Source organism: Solenopsis invicta, chromosome 5, assembly GCF_016802725.1.
Source record: "Solenopsis invicta isolate M01_SB chromosome 5, UNIL_Sinv_3.0, whole genome shotgun sequence".
NCBI lineage: Eukaryota > Metazoa > Arthropoda > Insecta > Hymenoptera > Formicidae > Solenopsis > Solenopsis invicta.
In genome coordinates this window covers 7,433,410-7,460,236 of record NC_052668.1, presented here as the reverse complement: position 1 = coordinate 7,460,236, position 26,827 = coordinate 7,433,410, and the positions used below count along the sequence as shown (strand labels likewise).

The 26,827-nt window shown below is 31.7% G+C and overlaps 1 protein-coding gene across 1 annotated transcript in view; it reads left to right on the top strand.

Moving 5' to 3' along the window:
* The window catches only part of LOC105202138 (serine/threonine-protein kinase Warts), a 39,154-nt gene extending 18,307 nt beyond the window's left edge, over window positions 1–20,847 (top strand). The window contains exons 2-5 of the mRNA XM_011170526.3: window positions 1,800–2,137; window positions 2,335–4,612; window positions 4,731–5,008; window positions 18,213–20,847. Of these exons, the coding sequence (XP_011168828.1) occupies window positions 1,859–2,137; window positions 2,335–4,612; window positions 4,731–5,008; window positions 18,213–18,644 (3,267 nt within the window). The 5' untranslated portion in view covers window positions 1,800–1,858 and the 3' untranslated portion in view covers window positions 18,645–20,847. The remainder of the gene's footprint in view (window positions 1–1,799; window positions 2,138–2,334; window positions 4,613–4,730; window positions 5,009–18,212) is intronic.
* Window positions 20,848–26,827: the final 5,980 nt, after the last annotated feature.

Sequence of the window (26,827 nt, the reverse complement as noted above, 5' to 3'; positions counted from 1 at the left end):
AGAAATTCCTCATTGAGGGAGGTGATCGTCTTCAGGGCTCATCAGTCCCCACAATGCTCAATCCACAGCGAAATGGCTAGAATTTTTTGCAGGAGGCACAAAGGATTCTTTGCCCCACACTCGGGGTTTGTCGCAATTGGGTTTTTCTTCACGCAGCCGGCGCTAATCATGCTGTCGCTTCTCGGTGCGTAATTTAAGGTAGTTTTCAAGCAGGTCGCAAATTTTTCGCTGAATCTTTTGACGTCTTCAGACGGCTACTTTAGCGGATTCTTGCTCGTGTCCACGGCTTCTCCACTCGGGTCTAAGATCGAAATCTTTTCCGGAAATTCTTCATCACAGCTCCATAGCGGGGTCTCCCACGCTATGTCAGGTGCGGAGTGTTGACATCCCTTTGTTTCGACCTCGTCGTTTTTGTAACATGTAGCGGCCTTACTTTTGCGTACGCGTGCGACGATAAAAATAATTAAAGGGATCGATGTCACGTGCATATCTCTGTTCTCTTGCGTGTTGTTCGATGATCCTCAGGTGGCGGTACATCTTCTTCTTCACAATCTTCCAGACGAGACATTCTCGTTACAAAGCTCGTAAATTCTAGTCGCCGATCTCCAAATCTGCACAAAATATCGCTAAATAAAAGATTGACGAACACACAAATGCGATAGATAATATTTGCACGCGCGCCGACACGTCCGTCTCCGAACTGAGAGGACACAAAACCCGCAACGTGCTTTTTCCGACGAGCGGCCAAACAGGACGTCACGTCATACTCCATAACTTTCATAAAAAATGTTTTTCAGATATAATCTTTTGTGAAATTTATTTTTATATGACTACCAACTTATGGTAAAAATCTTGACCAGATTTGTGCAGGGGCAATATTTACATGTACTGCTATACCGTTTTCTACTATAAACAAAAACACAACATAAAATATTAATTTTATCTTGATTTATGTGAAGTACTTGTAAATTATTATTATATTATGAAATTTATATTAGATATTTTATCGATTAAAATACTTATATTATGCTTTTGCTTTTGGATATCTTCATACAGGATGTGCCAGAAGTGGGCTATAAACCGCATTGGGAATGTGAAAGCAATCGGAAGAAACAAATAAGTCTTATACCATTTTGGGATATTTGTTATAATTATTGATTTAAAAATAAAACGTTTGAATCAATGTGCGGTGACTCCACGAACTCATAGTACAGTTTATTGTGCCATGTTATCTTCTTCTTATCGAGTGAAGCGCGGTGGATTGTACTACGAGTTTGCAAATTGCAAAATGACCATTGATTCAAACATTTTATTTTTTAAGTCGTTAATTATATCGAATATCCCAAAATGGTATCAAACTTTTTTGTTCTCTTTGATCGTTTCCACGTTCTTAATGTGGCTCATACTCCATTTCTGGAATACTGTATATCTGTAGAAATACTCTTAGAACAACCTTTATAAATATATCAATATGTGACGCAAGAAAATTTGCTATAAAAGTAAAAACCATTATTAAATGTTTCTATTGCTGTAGTGGGAACAGCACTGGAACTTATCTTTTCGCTTTTGTTAAATTCTAAATATACATGTATCATTGAGTGCATTTAGAAACGCAACTGCTCACTGAGCGGCTGAGTAGCAATTAAAGATAATTGATTCTTACTTCTGGATCCAACCAATCATCTTTAAGTGCTATTTAGCTACTCAGTAAGCGATTGTGCTTCTGTATGCACTTATTTAAGAATAGAAAGTGTACGTTAGTTTGGCTGTAAAAAAAACCTACTTATTTTGTATTCCAGATACATTTATATCATAAACAGATTAAAGTTAGGTCCCAAAGGGCCTAGCATGGGCCACTATGAATCCGCCCGCTGCCGGCAAATCGAGCACCCGCGGCTCTGGATACCACCAGAAGGCTTTAGCTGAGATTCGCAATTCTTTACTACCATTCGCAAATATTGGCGGGGTTGGCGAGGTGGGTTCCAGCGCCGCTAGTACCATTTCTACCGTATCTACGACAAGTGGCATTAGCTCTGCCTCGGGTCTCAGTGGTCTCTCTGGCGCTTCTGGTTCCATCGCAGATAAACCGGATCAGCGACAGGCGTTGGGACAACTGTTAGCTATGGGATATTCGGAGGTAAAACGAACGATAACATTGTTTAATTTTTGTTTTTCCAGATCTTTAATGAATTATTGGAGCATTTTTAATTTATTTTACTTATTTATTTTGTGCATAGAGTTTTTTGGTCTTTGAGTATAAAATAAATAGACACATTAACAATAAAAAATAAGAATTTAGACATAAATGATTTACTATCGCAATTATTCTTGTAGGAAGTAGGATTACGTGCCTTGAAACTTGCGGGATGGCGATTAGATGCGGCGATAGAATACTTGAAGCAAACACAAGGGGAATCTCTAAATGGGCTTGGTAAACTCAACACTAAACTTATCAGGAAGCCGAGTCTTGAGAGAGAATTAAACCTACAACGTGGCAGTCCCGCTCTGGACAGCGGGGCGGGCAGCTCGCGATCTGATAGTCCTCGCCTTACTGAACTCGGCACACATCCACAGTTGAGTCGCCAGTATTCCCCCAGTAATTTTGTAGAACGTGAACCGCCGCCTCCACCACCACCTCGGTGTAGTTCCACACCACCGCCACCCCCACCACCTCACGCACCGTACAATCAATCCAATGTGCCTACCAACATGCAGCAGATGCTCAAGCGGATGTCACCTGCGCCGGTCGTGCCGACGAGATCGACAGCAACGGCATCCGGCACGGCCGGCGCTACTTCAACGTCAGTAAACCCACCGCAACGCGGAACTAGTCCGGTAGCGAACGCCAATAACTCCAACAGCCGTCAACCGATGATTGTACAAAATGGTCCGCAAGTGCAGCAGCAACTGACGCAACAAATGCAAGCGCTCAGTATTTATCAGACTAATAGCAATGCGAATACCCAGGTTGAGCCGCCGCCACCATATCCGATAGTTCCATCTTCATCCTCCAATCAATTAGTACAACCACCTTCTTACAGTGTTTCCATGCAGAATCGGCAGAGTCCCACGCAGTCACAGCAGGATTATCGTAAAAGTCCATCGTCGGGTATTTACTCGGGGCCGACATCCGCTGGGACACCCAGTCCTATCACTGTAGCTACAATATCGCCCACCAGTACACAGACATCGATGGCGCGGCCAACACCGCTGCAAGCGTGGAGCGCGCGTCAGGCCAAGACGCAACCGCCAATTATCATGCAATCGGTGAAAAGTACTCAAGTGCAGAAACCGGTGCTGCAAACTGCTATCGCACCTACGACGCCGCAGTCGATCTCTACTACTAATAACACACTACTTCCGCCCTCTTACGCCTCCTCTATTCAGCAGAAGCAACAGCAACAGCCACCACCTGCTTATCCACCCGTAAATAATGTGACTGGGTCGCCCGCTGGTATACCGACAACGGAACCACCGAGTTATGCTACGACTATGCAGGCGTTAGCAGCGCAGCGTGGTATACACCATCCACCGCCGCCACCTTACAGTACTCCCGAGGACACTACAATTATTTCCTCGACGATGGAAAGTAGTAGCGCATCGCGAACTTCTCCCGTCGCCCATCATCCGCCACTTCAAAGGAAATACTCACCGGCTGATAACTGCCAACACACGATGGACACTCCACCGTTGCCACCAGTTGCTTCGACTTCCGTATCTGCGAGGAATAACAACAATCATTCATCCCTGCCCGAAGGTACCGTTGTCAGTACCAAGAATAGTTGTGGTACGAAAGGCGATGGCAGCGGTGGTACGCCCTCATCTTTCAAAATTAAGCATCAGTCTCCCATACCCGAGCGCAAGACTATGAGTATAGAGAAGGAAGAGGAGCGCAGGGATTGCAAGGTGAGAAATTATTCCCCCCAAGCTTTCAAATTTTTTATGGAACAGCACGTAGAGAACATCCTCAAATCGCACAAGCAGCGTTTATATCGGCGTATGCAACTGGAAACGGAGATGGCGAAGATTGGTCTGAGTGCAGAGGCGCAATGCATGATGAGAAAGATGCTGTCGCAGAAGGAATCCAATTATATTAGATTAAAACGAGCAAAAATGGACAAATCAATGTTCACAAAAATCAAACCGATTGGCGTCGGCGCATTCGGCGAGGTCACGCTTGTGAGGAAACTTGACACCAATCAGTTTTACGCGATGAAGACTTTACGCAAGGCTGACGTGCTAAATCGCAATCAAGTCGCGCACGTGAAAGCTGAGCGTGATATATTGGCAGAGGCTGACAATGAATGGGTCGTCAAACTCTACTACTCGTTTCAGGATAAGGATAATTTATATTTTGTCATGGATTACATACCTGGTGGGGATTTGATGTCGCTACTCATTAAACTGGGTATATTCAAAGAGCCACTCGCGAGATTCTATATCGCTGAACTTACGTGTGCGGTTGAAAGTGTTCACAAAATGGGATTTATCCATAGGGACATAAAACCGGATAACATTCTAATCGATCGTGACGGACATATCAAATTAACTGACTTTGGCCTGTGTACAGGATTCCGTTGGACTCATAATTCTAAATATTACCAACAAAACGGTGAGTAAAATTTTCAATTATATTGATTTTGTTTTGCAGATATTATGTTTGAAATTAAATCGAGACGCATTTTAAGACACGTAAAATAAAAATGTATCTTTTTATGCGTTTTTTTAAGGCCATGGTAAACAAGACTCAATGGATCCAGCTGACGATTGGAACAACGAATGTCAATGCATACAGTTAAAACCATTAGAGCGTAGAAGACACAGGGAGCATCAAAGATGTTTGGCGCATTCTCTGGTCGGAACGCCGAATTATATTGCACCAGAAGTTCTACAGCGTACAGGATATACACAGTTGTGTGATTGGTGGAGTGTAGGAGTAATCTTGTATGAGATGTTAGTCGGCTCTCCACCATTTCTTGCCAATACTCCTGCTGAAACTCAATTTAAGGTATATAATTTTTATAATATATCAGTATCTATTCTATAGGATGTGTGCAAAATTTTAGTTTTTTTCTAAATATTGTGTATATGATATTATGTATTTTTGAAAAATGTATGAAAAAGAAGAAAACAATTTAATTAACGAGAAACGATATACCAGTCGAAAGCAGTTTTTAGCAGTGTTCAATATTTTTATATATGAATTTACGAACATTTACAAGATTCCTTAAACTGCACGTTGAATTATTTTTCCGGATTAAAACACAAAATTTTAAGAAGAACTTCGAATGTAATATCTTGAAATTGCCAATAAAAAAGAAAATTTTTACACACCTAACGTTAGGTGTTCAAATTAATTTGGTACTTTTTTTATAAAATTTAAAATTTATCACAATAAATTAAATAGAAGTTTAATGTTTAAAATAATTTCTATTATTTTTTTATAATTTTGTCTCATCTATCGAACAGCTATCACTGTCGCAAAAAAATCTTGGCGGTTTTGAACATCAATAAAATGTTCTCTGAATTGATAAAGTTTTCAAAACATTCGGACTTTTTTTTTACACACGCACAAATATCAATTTTATACTTACAAGTAACGGTTTTCATTGAATTGCCTCCAATTTGACTTATGTAGTATTTTTTAATTTAGTATTTACAATGTAGAATCACATAGAAGCAGAATGAATTTAAAGTTATGGTGAATCATAATTTTTTAATGAAAATTGGAAAATTTATAAATCCTTATATAAGCCATAGATTAAGTGAACATTATCAATTTTGGTCTTTTTTTTGTATTTTTTATCATGATTTTAGTAAAATTTTTTTTTAGAAACAAAGACCAATTTTTTACATGTTTAATATACTTGATCCCTTTTTTTGTATGATTAATCTTATTTGCTATTTTGTAATTCTTGCCGTTTTCTAGTAAAATAAGTCAAAATAATAAGCACATTGAATTTTTGCTTTAACTTACTATTCTTGATTGAAATAATAAATTACTAGGATTTAAAACATATTTTAAATCAATTTGATGCTTATGATAAAATGATAGATTTTTGAATGTATAAATTTGTGACATATTTGAAATAAGTATTATAGACTTAATTCAAATATATTTTTTTCTGTGTATACACAGATGTTTATTTTAAGTACATATTATTTGTTTTAAATAAATGATAAGTGTATTTTAAGATTATTGTTAAAGAAATATTCTTTGAAAAGATAACGGTTACTTAAAAGAAGAAAATTAAAAATTAAAGAATTGCTGAAATAAAAAAAAAACAAAAAACAAAAAACAGGGGATACTTTAAATTGTGATCTTGCTAAATCAAGGGTGTCGAGAAAAGTTTTTTTTTTATTTAAAAAAGTAAATTCTGTATTTTGAGAGTAATAATTAGTTTTGCTAATCATTGATTTCAAAATACAGAATTTTTTTGTTAGGCAGTGGAGGATTGCAAATTTCAAAAATTTTTTGATATCTTAAATATGTTTTTTTTTTTCAAAATTGACCAAAATTGACCAAAATTGAATTAAAGCATCTAATAGTCGAGAGTTTACTTTGTAAAACCCTTTTTTAGATTTATTTTTGTGTTAATTATTAGTGGAATTAATTACAGTTTAACTGGGTAAAAATTTATTGAAGAAAAGTGATCCTCTAATTTTTTTAGTAATGTATTTTCAATGTATACAGGGAGTCCCAGAAATGGAAACTATCCGCTTTGGAACTGTAAAGGCAATCAGAAGGAAAATAAAAGTCTTATACTATTTTGCGATATTTGCAAAAAACCTTTAACTTGAATAACACATCTGATTTTGCAATGTACACGCAGCGCGATGAATTCAGACCGTCGCCGCGTCACGACGTCATGCCGTGCCAATTCAGACAGCGACGTATCATCTTTCCCTAGTCGCGCGTCGTCGCCTTTGAGCTAGGCGCGATTGGCCTATGGCGTAGCGTTACCGTACATTGGCTCTTTTATTTTTTACCTCTATAATTATAGCGAATATTGCAAAATGGTATCAGACTTTTTTGTTCCTTTGAATCGCTTTATGAATCCTTTTGATTTCTCTACGTTTCCAAAATGGCTGGTTCCCTATTTCTGGGACACTCTATATTAAAAATTAATGTGTGCGTTTTGCGCATTTTTTGATAGAATGAGTTTACAATTAGTAATAACTAACACAATGATAATAAGAAAGCCGTCTTCGATCGTAGCTAGATCTTAGTGCCTATATTTATTCAGGGGAGAATGGGTATATACAGGGGTTGGACAAAATAATATGAATATTTATTCTGACTCCGAAAAATAGGCGTAATTTAAGAGAGTGTAACGTTGTTAAAAATGATCGTAAAAAAAATGTTAAAAAAACATTTTAAAGCTTGAAATCTCTAGTTTTGAAATTGATAAACGATTTACAGATTGTTTACAAAGTTACGTGGACTTAAATGGAGATGCGTCAAATCTCAAAATATTTTACAAACTTTGCAAACCTCCACGACGCGAAATAAAAATTGCACGCAAATGTAGTTTACAGCATTCGAAAGCGTGGATCTTTACTTTTAATTTTTGACAAGCATTGTACGATTTTCTTCATCAAGTTAGGCAACACTGAAGCAAAAATGGCCTTTTTTTAAATTTCATCCTTTACTTCTTAGTGTAAAAGAATCTTCGAGAAAAATCAACTTAAATAATCGAAAGGTCTTGCTTTTTTGATGAGCTCTGGAACATCGTTTTATACCTTTTTTTTTTACGAAGTTCAAATATTGATTTCAGTAAAGATTAAGTGAGCGTTCAACAGCAAAATTAAAAGATCACTTACAGTTACTCTCCAAAAAAATGTGTAACATGATAAATCAACAAAAATGATAAATTAAACGTTTTAAAACGCATTTACAGCTTAATGTTTTTATATACAGTTTTAATATCGACTTTGAAAACGTATACTGATTTTTTACGGAGCTATACGGATAAAAATAAGATGCGGCAAAATTTATTATGTATTTTGCGAGTTTATTTGACGTGAATTAAAAATTGCACACAAATGCGATTTACAGCATTTGAAACCGTGAATTTTTACTTTTAATTTGGGTTTTTGTTGAGCGTTGTACGATTTTTATTTACTGAATTATACAACATTGAAGCAAAAGAGGCCATTTTTGCTTTAGTGTTGCCTAACGCAGTGAAAAAAAAATTGTACAATGCTCATCAAAAACGCAAATTAAAGATAAAGATCCACGCTTTCAAATACTGTAAATCGCATTTGCGTGCAGTTTTTATTTCGCGTCGTGGAGCTTTGCAAAGTTTGTAAAATATTTGAGAGACGCGTCCCCATTTAAATCCGCGTAACTTTGTAAACAATCTGTAAATCGTTTAATGACTTATCAATTTCAAAACTAGAGATTTTAAGCTTTAAAATGTTTTTTTATTTTTTAATTTTTTTACGATTATTTTTGACAAAGTTACACTCTTTTGAATTACGCCTATTTTTTGGAGTCAGAATAGGTGTTCATATTATTTTGTCCAACCCCTGTAGATGCAAATCAGCATCAATTATTATATTAAATTAATCAATTTAATAAAAATTGTGATATTACTAATTCTTATTTGACATGCTGTGTTTGACTGGAAAAACAATTTGGCCCACATTCTGGTTAAATTCGAAGAAGTATATAAAATCACACGAATAAATATAGGCACTAGCTACGACCGAAGAAGGCTTTGTTATTATCATTGTGTTGTTATTATTACATTATTGGTTCAAAAAAACACATCTATACTTTAATAGTAACTAATTTAATAGTAACTATTGTAACAGTAACTAACAATCACATCACAAGAAATATTAAACATAAAGCATAAAATAAAACTTGTAAAATTTAGTCTCTTTACTAGATAAAATAAATATTAGAGAAATTTAAATAGAGAAGCATTTTAAAATGGTTAAAATTATTAATACTTAATAATTCTTGTAATGTGATTGTTACAAATTAGTTATTATTAATTGTAAATTCAATAATTGTATCTAAAAATGCGTAGAACGTACGCATTAATTTCTATATATTAAATATACAATATATACATTACAATTAAATATCTAAAATTAAATGTATATACAATATATTAAACATATACATACATGTACATATTTTTTGTATATATATTTTATCTTATAGATCGATTAAATTTTACAAATTTTTTATGCCGCGTTTTAGCAGCTTCAAAAATGACTAGTTTTACACACACACATACACACGCACAGTCACAAAAGTCTGTATACACCTAAATAACTCAGAAAATATAAGTTTTATAGAAAAGTGTTTTAGACAAAAGTTGTATGGTTTAAAAAGATCTATTTACTGATCTTATCAATTTGACCTTGAGTGGCATTGCCAAGGTCAGGTCAAGGTCAGGTCGATATTTTTAAATGGAACTGCCCACTTTTTATTGCATATTTTTGTAGCTTACCTCGAGACCTTTCCAAAACACTATAAACAAATGTTTTTTCGTTAAGTATTTTTCGAATTGTGAGGTTTGAAAGTTACAATATACTGTATTTTTTGTGCAGGATAGCATCCACCTGCCCTCTTGGGGGATGAGGGCAGAGTGACTTAAAAATCTTAAATGGCATGATAGGTCAACTGAGAGCTTATTTTAAAGACGAGAAAAACCTTTTTTGAAAAAGTTTGCTACAACTCTCCAATCGAAAGTGATGATCATAAAACAAAAATTTGCATTTCCTTGTTTATTGCATCACCGTTCTTTACGTTATCCAGGGTCTACGGCGAGGACGTGACGGTTATCAGACCCCGCGTGCGTGCGTGCGTGCGTACAGGGTGTCCCAAAAATGTTGGGACACCTAAATATTTTAGGAAATATAAGTTTTACAAAAAAATGTTTTAGAAAAAAGTTGCATAGTTGTGAGGAAGACATAAGATGGTGTTATTAATTTGACCTTGAATAGCTGGTTGAAGGATAATTTCAGTTTTTTAAATGCGACTGCCAACTTTTTATTATGTGTTTTTGTAGCTTATTTTGAGATCTTTCCAAAATACTACAAAAAAGTTTATTTTTGTTAAGTATTTTCGTTAAGTATTTAAGAGTTGTGAGGTTTGAAAGCTACGATGTACTGTAACTTTCAAGCTCACAACTCGGAAAGTACTTAACAAAAATAAACTTTCTTGTAGTGTTTTGGAAAAGTCTCGAAATAAGCTACAAGCATATGCAATAAAAAATATAGATTGTTAGAGAAGTACCGATCCCTTTAATTAGGGAACTACCGATACTCTAATATTGTATCTTTTATTGCGTATTCTTGTAGTTTAATTTGAGACTGTTCCACATCACTACAAGAAAGTTTATTTTTGTTAAGTACTTTCCGAGTTGTGACGCTTGAAAGTTACAGTACACCGTAGCTTTTAAGCCTTACAACTTGGAAAGTACTCAACAAAAATAAACTTTTTTGTAGTGCTTTATAAATGTCTCGAGATAAGCTACAAGAATATGTAATAAAAAGTTGGCAGTCCCATTAAAAAAATTGAAGGTGTCTTACGTGACTTTCAAGCAACTATTCAAGGTCAAATTAATGTCACCATCTCATGTCCCCTCGAAACCATGCAATTTTGGTTTGAAACATTTTTCTGTAAAATCTATATTTCCCCGAGATATTTAGGTGTCCCGACCTTTTTAAGACACCCTGTATTTAAATATATATATATATATATATATATATACATATATATATATATATATATATATATACATATATATATATATATATACATATACGTGCACATATACACATATACGTGTATATATATATATATATATATATATACGTATATGTGTATATGTGTATGTATCAGACCCCGCGTGCTAAAGGCCTTCCTTTCCTTTTTGCTAAAGGAAAAAGTTGTTTCTTTTATCGTAAAGTATCACGTCTTGTACTCCGATTGCGCGAATTTTGGGACACCCTGTATATGTGTGTGTGTGTGTGTGTGTGTGTGTGTGTGTGTGTGTGTGTGTGTGTGTGTGTGTGTGTGTGTGTGTGTGTATACTTATACATATATATATGTGTATATGTATATAGTACACTATACGTGTAATAAAATAAACTAAAAAGTCTAAATTAATTTAAATCTATTGGTTTTGTTGAAATTTCCGGTTTTTTGCAACCGGACACAACACAAGAGCTTATTTTACTTTGTCTCGGCGGCCGATTGTGTTGCAATCGACACTATTTGACAGGCAAAAATTATAAAGGATAACAATCGATAACATCTAACCTTTTATACAACACACTGTCAGGCCGCCCGGACTGACAGTGACGGACTGTAACGGACTCTCACTTATGAGCCGAATATTTCCGAGTTCGACCAAAATTTATCGACTTTGTCCTATGCTTCCCCTTAAGTCGATTATCACACTTTTTCTTAAAATAGCAGTTTACGCTTGGTCTAGAGTTTTCTAAGTCTATGGTCGAACACTGATAGCCAAATGACCGTAATCAGATGATATTTTTTGTATCTTATTTTGCATTTAATTTTACCAAACTAGAACCAAGGTGTTTCCACAAACTGTCTATTGTTTTGACGTCATTAAAGTTTTTATTTAAATTCAGCAAACTGCTAGCAAATTGTTATCATGCGTGCACTACATTTAACTGATGTCATATGTGTTTGATATCAATTTGTCAGCAAATCATCATCATACATGATAGCTACACGCGAGATTTTGTCGTCGGCAATTTTTACAGCATATTAACAAACTGATGGTATGCATTATTAATCAAATATGTTAATAATATAATGTACGCTTTTCGCATAATCTGATTTTTGTATTAACATTGATATTTGTATTAACTAAATCTTTTGTAATTACTTCTATATGTAAAATGCTGTATAAAATGGTTTTTGAAACATTCTTAATTAACAAAAGATAAAAAACTTAACCGAATAATATATACTAAATTTATAGATGTAAATCATTAAATTGTAAAAAAAGTTAACTAATAAAAAATTGACTACTTATTATAACTGGATCAACTTTTTTGGGTCTTGTGTTAGCTAAGAGTGTTTAAAAAATCATTGTATAGAGCATTGTACATGCATATAGAAGTTATTACAATAAGTTTAGTTAATATCAAATATCGATGTTTTAGTACGCGCGGGAGTTTGAACCATAGTTGTGATACAGGATTATAATTGTGGGAAATTATGGTTTTTTTTTGTAAGAATGGGTTCCAAATTTAGATTAACGACATTGATTATACACGTAAAGAAAATGCAATATTAAATCACAATTTATTTTGTTATATTTGACATAAATAAACAAATAAAATTTAAAAAAAACTAACATTTTTATAATTTCAGTGCTGCAATCAGTGGCTAAAAAATGTAAAATAATAATTTTTCAGGTATAATAGTATAACTAAATGTGACATTTTTCATCAAATTTTTAACGTAATTTAAGACCATTTGAGCAAACAATCTTTTATTATTTGAGACTTTTGTATAGCTTAAGTAGCAAAAGCTATCAATAGCATGATTTGAAAATTTATAATAAAGAAAAAGCAGAGAGAAACTGAAATGATAAAATATCAGCACAATACATTTTTATTGCAGTTTGATTAGATAATATAAATAATGTATTTTATTAAACGTAATAAAATAAAGATTGAACAAAAGACTAAGAGGTATTAAACCAAATAAAATATTTACAATAATGAAAAAATAAACATTATTATTATCTAGATAAAACAAGGATAAATACGTTCATTAGTTAATGAAAAATACATTTTTAAAAATGCAACAAAGAAAAACATATTCTACGAATCTAAGAAAAATAACTGTAGATTGTGAAAGAAATAACTGTAGATAGTGTAGATGTTGATAGTGAATTTGGTTGAAGACCTTAAAATAAGAATTGGCTATAAGACAGTTTTGATTGGTTTGTTAATGAACCACTTCCGCACATATTTTGCAAATTTCATGTCAACTCAGCACAAAAAAGATAACAATAGTAAACCTTTTTGGACAATAGTGATATTTTAGTCACTTGTAAAAAAAAGTAACAAAAAAGTGACTTTAGTGACTGAATGACAACGCTGTAATTTTTTTTTTTATTCTTAGGGATAATATAAATTTAGTGTTTATTGTCCGTTTCTTTAACTTTCTTCTTTGTGTTCATGTCGATCGCCGTGCAAATTATTGTCGACTGTTTGACGATTTTGAGTACGTATACCAACAGTATTCTGAATAACCACCCTTTTAACGTTTTGAGTACGTTGTTTTCCAAAGCGTACACTTTTGGAAACTCTTTTAAAAAATTTATCGCGATTAGGAGGCTGTTGGAAATTTACAGCGATGGCATTTGAAATAAAAAGCAAACATATTTAAATAAACAATTTTTTATGTAGAGAAAGATCTAAATAGTTATCAAATTTATTACAATTTTTAAAAATGTTTTAATGCCTTTATTTTTTGCACTGTATATGTATAATTCTAAAAAAATGGTCAGATAGACCTGTACAGTACAAAAAGAAGAGGGTGTACGTAAGTACACTATAACATAAACCATAGTACGAAAAAAATAGATACAGTAAAAATGTATTAAATGGCAATGAGAATTTATGAAGAAAATAATTATTATATGTAAAAATAAAGAATTGAATTCTAATTTAATTTTTTTTTATGCAAAAATATATTGTTGTTTAATTACTTATGCAATGAGCTGAAGCTGTCCGACGTCTCAAAACTTTTTTTTGTACTCCATGTTTCAGTTGTAAATAATTTCTAACAATTAATAGATAATGGAAAAATATTTACCTTAAATACATACATTTTTACTGACTGGACTGCCTTCATATGACTTATAAGGATCTTTCAGTAACTATTTTGCAACTTGCTTTTAAAGTGCCATAATAATCTCAAAAATTTGGACATTGAATTCCTTAGCTTTGTTACTTTCAAATACGTATCTCATTAAAATCAACGCATCTGCTAATTCTTGCACACTAACACCTAGTTTGAATTTGAAATAAATTTTTAAAACAGTAATATATAACATGTAAAGTTATGTGTAAGTAAATTATGTGTAAGTAGCTTACCGATAAATCTGTGTATCACATGACAATTTCACCTCTGGTAAATAAAAATTAACGTCAATTATTTTATCCAAATTGTAGGTGACGATTTTTGCTACTTAAGTTTATAAAAATCGAAAATTCTTTTAGTAGAATTCATAAACATGTTGACAGTGATTGAAGCCACGTTACACATGGCAACTTCACCGGAACTTGAATATTGAACTACTTCAGTACAGAAACTGCTGCATTCAATTGTACCCAGATTCTGATAATTTGATTTGCGATTATAATAATCTTTAAAAACTATATATGGTACTTCTGTTTCAAATTGTATTTGAATGATAAGAAGCCTTATCAACTCCCTGGCTTTAAACTTGTCTTTGAGAACCTGTCCTTTTTTTTCATATCTAAATATGACAGAGAAATATATTTTTTTCGTAAATTATATAAGCTCCAGTAGTGTAATTTTAATAATATTTGAAATACATATCAATTATCTGGTATACAAAACTTTAAATTTATTATCTCAAACTTCAATTAATCCAGGGCACTCATGCGAACATATTAGGTTAGATATATCATCATAAACGCGTTTCATGAATAAATCTGGAGTCCACAGACCATAACACATGCTCTCAAAACTGCTCCTTGCCTACAAAATAATTGTTTAAAATATAATTTTTCTGTGTATTTTAGAATTGTGCAAAAGGAAATAAAAGATAATAACTAATACTTTTTTTTGAGATTCAAGAATTCAAATGTCAGCATATCTCATGTTCTAAATATACAGTAATTGGTCCTTTATTATTGTTATTTTTGAAGACAGTTGCAATGGATGCATTGTACGTTTTTAACATAGGCACCAATCCATCTGACACACCTACGAGGTGTGTTCAAAAAGTATCGCGAATTTTGTGTTTTTTCAAAAATTATTTATTTATTCATGAATATCTATTTTGTCCCCTTCAAAGCAATCCCCATGAGATATTATACACTTGTGCCAACGGTTTTTCCAATCTTCGAAGCACTTCAAAAAATCATTTTTTTTTATCTTGTTCAGCTCCTCCTTCGATGCCGTCTTTATCTCGTCAAGCGTAGCGTAACGTCGTCCTTTCATGGGCTTCTTCAGTTTAGGGAACAAGAAAAAGTCACAGGGGGCCAGATCTGGGGAATACGGTGGCTGCGGCATCATTAGTGTGTTGTTTTTGGCCAAAAAGTCGCGCACAAGCAACGATGTGTGAGCAGGGGCGTTATCGTGGTGCAAAAGCCAATTTTTGTTCTTCCACAAATCCGGGCGTTTCTGGCGGATTGCTTCGCGCAAATTGCGCATAACTTGCAGGTAATATTCCTTATTGACCGTTCTACCCTGTGGCAAGAACTCATGATGCACCACGCCCCTGCAATCGAAGAAAACTGTCAGCAAAACTTTCACATTCGACCGAACTTGGCGCGCTTTTTTCGGTCTTGGTTCGTGCGGCAGCTTCCATTGAGATGATTGAGCTTTGGTTTCCACGTCATAACCATAAACCCACGATTCGTCACCAGTTATGACCCTCTGGAGCAAATTTGGGTCGTCGCGGACAGAGTCCAACATCTCATTAGCAATGTTCATGCGATGCTGTTTTTGGTCGCAATTGAGCAATTTTGGTACGAATTTCGCGGCGACCCGTCTCATGCCCAAATCATTGATAAAAATCGAATGGCACGAGCCAATCGATATGTTTAGGTCCTCAGCAACTTCTCTAACGGTGATTCGACGATTGGCCAATACCATTTTCTCCACTTCATTAATTTTTTCGTCTGTTGTTGAAGTGCTCGGGCGTCCGGCACGCTCTTCGTCGTTCACATCTTCTCGGCCTTCTGAGAACATTTTGTACCACCGATAAACGTTGCTTCGGTCCAAGGTAGCTTCTCCGTATGCCACAGTCAACATTCGGAATGCATCCGCGCACTTAATTTCGTTTTTCACACAAAATTTGATACAGGTTCTTTGATCCATTTTTTTGAATAGGTAAAAATCGAAGACGATCCAAAACACGTGCAAGCAAAGCACCTGTCAACAATTAAGTGAACATTCAAAATGGCCGAGCTTGTCGGCATAAGTGAGAGACATGAGTACCAACATAACGCCACAAAAAGATCGAAATTCGAATATACGTAACCCGCGAAAATTCAAAATTCGCGATACTTTTTGAACACACCTCGTATGCTTCTTATAGGCGTATTCTTTGCCCACATTTAATGCACATTGAAACCCACTTTGCCATTATGATGACAAAGAATAGCGAATCGTTCCAATGTATCCAATATTACATCTATGCTACCACCAAACATTTTTTTGTAAAAATGAGCTGTAAAAAAATATTACTTATTAAGTAACATGTTATAATTTATTAACACTTAATAAATTTGCTTGTTAGCAAAGGTAAAATCAACTAGCCATTTGTTGCGTAACGGCACATGCAGTATTTATTGTCTGCATAGCATACTCGCGTAAGCGCCCACGTCAGACGGTGAGTTGCGCCGCCTTTGTCTACCATGTCTACACGGTCCATAATTCGCTAACTTTATCCTCTTATAATTCAAAAAGTAAGCGTTGGACAAAATTTTTGTATAGGAAAAATTGTCTCAGAATTTATCCAAGAACGTGTCTTTACAGGGACACATGGGATAAAGCTGAGGTTAATTATATTTACGTAAAAACTATTTACGTGAATATAATTAACCTCAGCTTTATCCACAATAAATAATACGTTTTTTGTATAAACAAGGTTATATATTATGCTGTTACAAAATAAATGTTAATTGTAAATAAATAATATGTGTGTTAATCTTGCTGTGTTACCTGATATTTAATAATATTTTTGAGTGTTTTATAAAAGGTATTTTCTCATATAAAAGATAATTTATTTTGGAACACAGCGAACATATTTAAGATCATGTATCATTTTACTAGTTTTCAGTGAACTTTATATACATTGTAAAAGTTACACTTATTTTATTAATTATAATGAACAGGATTCAAAATGTACTTATCTTTCTTATTAGTTAATCCACTTACAAATTTCTGAAACCAGAAAGTACATGCAGCGTTGTGGCCTCTGAGACTCAACTTGTAAAATTACACGTACAACAAGCATTGAAATTATTTTTATATTTTTATTTAATCATTTGACACTTGTTTTAAACGTCAATTCATTAAAAATATATATTTATAACGCTAGAGTTAAAAAGTATGACTTAAAGGCAGATATGAGAAAGCGAACCACACTTGCTGAAAAAAGTAAGATATGCATTGGAGAAAGAAAGATAAAAATAGATTTAATAAGGCGCATTCGGTTTAATTAGCTTTGTTTCATTATCATATTTATATGCACTTTTTTCAATCATATCTTATGACACTTGAACAATTTATACATAGCACTCGTAGGAGTATAATATTGATTCTATAAAATAATATTGACTCTAGTCAATGCAAAATATATATTTTTAACTACACATATTTATTAATAATAAGCTTTCATTTAACACGTTTTTGTACGAGACGAACGAATTTGGCTGAACAAATTGTCGTCTGCCCTGCGAACCGAGATATTGATATAATTCAGGTTAAAAAACTTGTCACGGCGGCCATGATGATCAAGAGATACTACACTATATACACTACAAGTACACCACAAGTTGCATACGGCTGACTAATGTATGCCAGCGCTAGTGTGTCAAAAATGTGAAAGGTAGAATTCCTAAGGACGACGACGACGATGATAGTGACGTTTCTTACACGAAAAACGTCGAGATTTGGACTTTGCATTGCGATATCTCCGCTCGTAGGGCACGGAGAGAAAAAATACGAACACTTTTTATTATACAATTGATTTCAAGCTATCGATTGAGACTACTCAGAACTTGATCGGCTCAGCCGTTACTGAGATCTGATAATCTCGTACCTCTTGAACTCGCTGATTCGCGTAAAAGAGATTCGATTTTTCTTGCTTGCTTACATTGGCGCGAGACGCGCCTTTTGATTAAGTTTTCGAGAAATTTGGTATTTAAATTATGAGGCATTCAAAACATCAAAGAAATATTTCTTATATACTTTAATAATATTTTCTTTATTTTTGTAGGTCATTAATTGGGAGACGACACTTCATATACCGAAACAAGCAAATCTCTCACCGGAAAGTATGGATTTAATTCTGAAGCTTTGTGTCGGCGCTGATCGTCGCTTAGGTAAAAATGCGAACGAAGTTAAAAATCATCCGTTCTTTGCGAATATCGACTTCGAAAAGGGACTACGACGCCAGATGGCCCCACACATACCACGTATAGAATATCCAACTGATACAAGCAATTTCGATCCCGTGGACCCCGATAAATTACGCAATTCTGAATCTTCAGATTCGAACAAATCGGATGAATTGCTGGATAATGGGAAGCCGTTTCATGGCTTTTTCGAATTCACATTCAGACGCTTCTTCGACGACGGTGGTGGTCCTGCGTATCCTAATCGGATTAGCTTGGATGACAACGATAATCAAGGTCCTGTTTACGTATGACATTAGATTAAATTTTACATCTTATAGGCACTTTGTTGTCTGTCGTTCCCCTGTTTCGATACTTGTCTGTTGATTCATTTCTGTTCGTTATTTCCACCAAAGTGTCCAAGTTTTAATTAAATTTTATTATACGTTATGTTATATGATTCTCCGTCTGTTGTTTCATCTGTTCTCTGAACTTATAAATCTAAGAATTTGTTATAACGAAATCTGTTTAAACGAATCTGTCCTTTTCAACAATGGACTCAAGAATGATCATGCTAATTTAAACTTCAAAGAGATTAGATGTATTTCTATTATTTTAAAATTCATAAAAGGCTTATTAAATAAAGTAGTTTATTGTAAGTACGTTTACAAGGATCACCATATGTTTCTTTTCTTCTTTTTATTTTATTATTCTCGGTTTATAATAGGTATAATAAGTCTTAAGAAATTGACCAATCACCTTCAAATACAAGTAGAATATATCATTATTGTTGATCAATTTCTCGTGGTTTGATTTTCTATACATATTATAGTCCGAGATTTAAGTGTATCAGACTTTTAAAAGAAGAAAAATGTCAATCGTATACACAGTTATTATCTTGGTTTTATTTGTTCTTGAAAGTTGTTTCTTATTTCATTACAATAATATTTTTCTGCTTAAAGTAGCTGTGTCGATAAATTAATTAACTAATATTTTGATGAGTTAATCAAGTTAAATATTTTTGTTAATCAAATTAAATGTCATTAAATGTTTATGTGATTAAAAAAGTTGACCATCTAAAATTATTTTTATTATTGAAATTACTATTTACGTATATATCAAGTAAAGATTAATATTAAATAAATCAAATTAATAATGGTAAGGTCAAAAAAACGATAATAAATAACTACTTTTTACATATTCGACGATACAGTGACAATCAATTTATTATTATACGATTTGAAGAAGCTAAGTAAAGACGATATTTTGTAGTCAGAACATAAGACTCGTTTTGTGTAAGAATATTTTATAATTATACACTTTCTATCCAAATTTGTTCATTTTTTTTTACCTTATCATTATTTATTTGAGCATATACGAGCCTATTTTATTATTTTGATTAAATAAATCATATTTAAAATTTTTACTAAACGCAACTAAATTTTGGAAACATATTGATATATGGATATTATAAACAATCTTATTGACATTTAGTTTTAAAAATCTAACTATGAAAAGAAATATGTGATATAAAACTCAACATATGAATAATTTGAACTAAAGACTCAAACTTTAAAAAATCATACTTTTTCGTGCAGATGGTCATTGCTTTTCTGAAAATTGTTTCCTCAATTTTTTTTTTTTATGAGTTCTAGGTAGTCGCCCGAAAACTCTACGTTGACGGTGATGACATAGTATCGCGGAAAAAATTAAAACTAATAAACGTGAAACATAACATGTTGACGACGAAATTCTTGCATGTTATTTCATTATTATATTCAGTGTGAAAATGTAACTTGTATCTACCAAATTTATAAAAATAGGCCGCCAGTAAAGTTATCTTGGAATTTTATATGTAAAAATCTATTTTTTACTCTTTTCAATAGTTATCCGTGTGTTTTTTTGACTGAATAAGCTTCACTTTAGGTGCTTTTTATGACTATTTACTGACTGACAAGGAAGAAAAGAATCAACCAAATTAATTTTTATAAGTGTTTTAAAGTATCTCATTATTTTGTTTTATCAACACACAAATTCTCTTCATTTACAAATGGTACGCAAAAAATTTATGTATGATTTTTGCTTATGACGTCACGATTTCAATATGACCGCAACGATTACTCAGGTGGCTTAATATTGCAAAATAACATTCTATTAATAATAAATATGGCATACACATACATATACATTTTTATGTGACTTGTAAGTGAGTTACTTTTATAAAAAACATTAATGACAATAGAAGACAACGAACATTATGTGTTTAAGAGGAATAGAAACTTTAGTAGAAACTTTTAATCAAAAACTGGTAATCTTTGATTTTTTATTATAGGCATAGGATGAATTTAATTCGAATAAGAAAGGCATTATGTTTTGGAAGTTATGTACTATAGAATAAACAAAATAAAAAATGATCTGGTAAAAAAATAACAAAATAATAGCAAAATACAGAAAATGAAGTTTTTTATTATCATAAAGTATAAATATAAATAACAGTATAAAGTTGATTGTAGTTTGTTTACTGAAACTATTTAAATGTTCTTTAATTAAAAAAAAATTACTCGATATCTTTATTTACTCTGCAAAAACACAAATTTATACCGGGTGATGGGTCATGCTGCAGTAACTTCATGTTAATATTTTGTAACTTTTAAAATTGTTTTTTATTATAAATATAAAATATAAATAGCTCACAAAATTGATTTTCTGTTCAACTTATTCCTATGCTTATATGTATAACAAATCAAAGTTTATTAAATTTTTTTTGCCAAATCTTTTTACTCTCCTTAAATACCATTTGAATTCTATATTTTCAATGAGCTAAACCCGTATATTGTTGATAAGTTACATCATTCAATTTTTTATATTATTTTCTTTACTACTTTTCTCAAATTTAGTATTTAAAATCTAACAAGGGGAGGATCAGGTGTCTTACCCTGGGATTTTGATCCCAATTTTTTTAATTATTCTGGAGACGAAAAAAAGTTTACGTCTTCCGGCGTTTAATCGAATAGGCCTTAATTTCGGAGTAAGTAATTTGTAAAAGTTGGCCATATCCGAAGCGCGCTATATGAGCCTTCCTGGTAATCGTACTTTCAACCAGTGCAGTTGGCTCCGTAAGTTAGATGCTTGCTTCATAATCGTAAAATCCAGGTTCGCTCCTGGAGGTGAGTAATAATTTTTTTTTAACGAGTGTTTATTTTTATTTATTTTGATGATATTGATATGTATGCAAATTTTTTAAATAGAAAATTTAATTTAATATCACATTTTAAACATTAATTTAAATTTAATTTGAAGGGAATTTTAATTTAAGTAATAATATTTGAAATAATAAATAAGTAATAATAATAATATATAAGTTATTTGTAATAGATAACATATAAAGGCAATGTATCTAAATTTTTAAATGTTTAAATTTGTATGCTTTAAATGTTTTTATGTTTATTATCCAAGTAATTTTTTCGCATCGAAATAATTTAATTTTGTAATAAATCCGTAATACTTAATTAATTGAATTTTGTAATAAAAATATTCAAATTCACATTTAAATGTTTGTTTATTTTTCTTTTACGATTAATTATTTTACAAACTAGAAATTTAAAATACTGTTAATATTATGTCCAATTAAATTTTAAATTTAAAAATTTGAAAATTTAGATACGTTGCCTCCATTACAAATAACATATATTATTATTATTATTACTTATTTATTATTTTAAATATTATTACTTGAATTAAAATTCCTTTCAAATTAAATTTAAATTAATGTTTAGAATATGATTTTAAATTAAATTTTCTATTTCAAAAATTACCGGGAAGACTTATATGGCGCGCTGCGGTGCGCTTCGGATATAGCCAATTTTCACAAATTTATTACTTCGAAATTAAAGCCTATTCGATCAAACGCCGGGAGATGTAAACTTTTTTTTTGTCTCTAGAATAATTAAAAAGTTGGGGTCGAAATTCCAGGGTAAGACACCTGTTCCTCCCCTTGTAAGTGACTTTTTTGTGATTAAGGAATATTAAACAGCGCACATAACAAATTTATTTCGAAACTGTAATAAAGTCCGAAAATTTTCAGGGAATTTGTTTTAAACAATTAGAGTAAACATCATGTATATGTTTATTGAAGTACATTTTCAGATGTTTGATGGAAATTTAACTGATAGATTATACCATCAAATCAAGAATAAAGATAAGATTGGATAATTTTAGCTGCTCTAATTTTAGGTATTACTCTGTCATATGCATGCAGCTGCCAAAATGCAATGCATTTTGTAGCTGCATGCCTATGACATATGTGTACACACACACACACACACACACACACACACGCGCACGCGCGCGCGCGCGCGCGCGTAGGTGTGTACACATATATGTATGTATATATACACATTTATGTATTGCTTTTTTTACCTGTATTACAAGAGATATTTATATAATCCATTCATCATCATATTCTAAATCAGGATTTCTCAAACTTATGAGGATTTTTTAAAACAACAAACATCTATATAAAACAGAAAGATTGCAAAAACGTTGCTATATACGTATAATATATAGAGATATTTATTTTGAACAATCTGTGGAATATGTTAATACAATTATGAAAATAATTATGTAAATAAAGTAATGTACTATTAATAATGTATTATTGTAATATGTATTCATATACGTTGTGGTCATGGCGCAGAGAGTTCTGCTCTCTGTGCTGAAGATCCGGTTTTAAATTTTATTTATCAGAAATATCTGATTTCATTCGATTGCTACCTCTCGGAAGGCATTTCGAGAATATGTTGACAAGAGAAACCCTAAATTAAGTCGTTTGGAGTTGGCATTTAAACTGTAAGTTTCGCATATCACAGAAATACATTGAGGAGTCACTACGTTCTGACAAGAGCTAAGGATTAGAGAGAGAGGTAATATGTATTATTATATAAAATGTGTAGAGAAAAGTTGCTAATAGTGGCATAAACCTCCTAAAGTGGCACGCCTTTATTTCTGAAAAACTAAATATTGCATTGTATTAATACTGATAAAAATATGATTTGTTTAAATAATAAGAAATCAAATAGTTTATACATTCATAACTCTTTTATATAAAATCTGTTAAAAATAAATTTTTGAGAGGCAAATAAAATTTGCACGATTTTTTCTTGCAAATTATATAATAAAATCGTTGTATAGCGTAAATCAGTACGCTTCTCCATGGGAATAGACAATAATTACGAAATTTCTAATTACAATGTTAACAGATGTTTTATGAATTTTTTTTATTTATTTATTTTTTTTAATACCTTAAAGTAGGAGAAAAACAATGTCAGATGTGATAGATCCTTAATTAAAGTCCCAAAAAACCGTGTAGTAGGAGTTTAATTTTAACCTTTTAATTTTATAAATTTTTTTGGTCAATACATAAAAATATATTTTATTATTTAATTTATTAATTTATTCTATAGTTAACTCTTTCTGCGTGACCATGTCTGAGTTCTGCTATTATTGCCTCATTTTGAAGCCAAAGTTTGGACGATTTTTTTGAATTATGTTGTGAAACTATTAATTATTACAAAATGTGAACTAGTTATTATAAAAATTATTATATTATTTGATAAACATTTTGTTTTCATGTTTTCAAATTTTTATTTTTGTTTAAGAAATGTAGTCAAAAGGCCAATGATAGTGTTAACACGGTACTCAGTGCACAAGTTATTACTGTTCAAAGTACAAACTTTATTGTAATCGAAATGGACGTTTTGGCGTTATTTTGAGCCATCTTTAACAAATCAGATATAAAAATTATAGATCTCAATTAAATCTCCAGCAAAGAAAGTCGTTCAATGCGTTTCTACAACTATCAATTTATTATAGTAACATACCAATGTCAACTAACAATACAAGTTCGTAATACAACTAGCAATACAAGTATTTAATTTTAGACAGAATATATTGTAGAAATGTGTTAAAATTTTATAATAATAAGTTTTCCCAAATTTGTTTGTACTGAACTAAGTATGTTCGCACTAATACAGAACCGTTTGGTACTGTAGTTTATTAACGAATTCATTGAATGACATATACTTAATTCAGTTGTTACGAACAAATTTGGATAAACTTGTTATTATTATGAAATTTTCACATTTTTATATTTTGTCTAAAATTATATATTCTGTAGCGAACTTATTTTACTTGTTAATACTGGAATGTTAAACCAGGTTGTTACTACAACGAGTTGATACTGTAGGAATCTATTGAACGACTACTTTATCTGAAAATTTCGAAAGTTAAACATTACTTATTGTTTAAAAAATATTATTCAAAAACAAAATGGTGTATTAGGATTGATTATTTTACCATAATACGTGTTAGTACTGGAAAGTGAGTGAATTACGGATACCGGGGTAAAACTGGAGACTGCCATTTTTATATTTTTGTGTGCGCAACCTCATGTTGTGAATGTTTATTAAACAATGAGCGTATCGCGCCCGTATACGTGACATTGCCACAAAAGGCAACTGATTAGAAGAAATTACCAAAATGGCAATATCTGGTTTTATCCCAGTGTCCATTTTACACTCTCTCATATGTTACTATATACGTATTAGCACGTTATTAATAACGTAACGCAATGGCAAATTTATGTTTACATAATTGTTTTCTTAATTTTTGTCTCACAGATTGTGATTTAAATAACGTTATAATTTTTAGAATGCTTTAAAATTACAATAAAATTTAATGTTAAAATTTTGCTGTGAATATAAAAATATAAAATTGACTTATATTTTGGTTTGAAATTTTTTTGTAATTGTAGAAATTGTTACTACCAAACATTGTCAAAAACAAATTTATGTGATTAATTACCGTAGATTTGTGTTTGAGATTTTAAACTGAGATAGAATTATCGATATTATTGGATACAAAATTCTCCGAATTGATTTTACAGAATTAAATATTCTTTTAAACGTTTAAGGAGGAAACCTTATGTAAATAGCCGTTTTTTCTTGATTTGAAAAAAATGACAAAATTTATTGAATGTAGACAAAGTATACGATAATATTCACTATTTAAACTAATTAAAAAAAATTGTTTTCTTGTTGAAAAATTTTAAATTGCGCCACAGCAGCTGCTTGAAGTTGGCTTCTTGAATTTGACCGGCCTATGCCGAGGTCACAAAATTAATGTGAAACAAAAATTTTATGAAAATTTTGTTAGTTTATGTAAAAACGCATAGCATATACCTAAATAATTAATAAAATTTATAAAATACAAAAACGGCGACATAAACAAAAAAACATCATTTTTTGAAAACAATTATTGTTTAAAGCAAAATATTAATAATCGGATAGGTATATGCCGAGGTCAGATAGTTGAAGAATGTAAAATTTGAAGATGATTGGTCAAGTAGTTTTTGAGTTACATAGGCCGGCGCGCAAAATTTATTGCTTTGAGAAAAACGCGTTTAAAGTTTTTATAAAGAAAAAATCGTGAAAAATTGTAATTTATTTAAAACCTTGATTTTCTATTTTTGAACAATTCTAGAGCCGTGTAGTGGGTCTTCCTCTTTCTGAAATTCCTGGAATTGTGCTATTTTTTTCTTATTTACGAACATCACGGGCTTCTTTTGTCGGTTTGTACATCTACGCACTCCGGCTGTTGAGGCCGGATTCACCTTTTTTTGAAATTAACATAAAAGGAACTCTTTTATAACTTTTTAATGTTTTTTTCCATATTTTTGAGATGATTTTCTAACAATTTAAGTAAGAAATAGAAAACATGAAAAAAATTGATTTTACATGAGGTTTCCCCCTTGAAGTATACACAAGAATAAATAGTGAGATACTTAACTTGAGTTTAAAAATAAAAATAATTGTCTGTCGTATACATAAGTTTTTGAATATTTTATAAGATTTAAAAACGATAGAAAAGCTTTAGAAATTTCCAAATTATTATGCACGGACATTGGTCGTGTGGGAGTTATAAATGAAATAGGCAATTGATTCGAAATTCTATTCAAATAAACTATTTGAATTTGAATCTTTCAAATTTGAAAACGAATCATATTCACTGTAATTGGATTCAAATTAAAACTATTCACACACCTCTACAAGATTGCTATATTGTTCCAATATAGCTTCAAGATTCTGTGACAGTGTGGTTTCGTAATTCTATCTAACTTTAGAAATATTAAGAAGTAGGAGGAAAAACATTAATTGATTATTTATACTAATTTATATTTTTTATTTAATTTTTTATTTAATATAAGTTTATAAACAATTTATAAATTTATAAACTTGTTTCTTAAATATATACCCAGTACAGAAGCTTGCAGCAACGATGTATTGCAAGTTTCAATATTGCATATTGTAGTACAATGTTGCAAAGACATTACAAACATTTTTTTGTAATATTAATTTAGCAATGTTGCAGGAACGTTTTAAAAATATTGTGAATAATAATGTCCTGTGAAATAATGTATTTTTTATTTATGAATAGTATC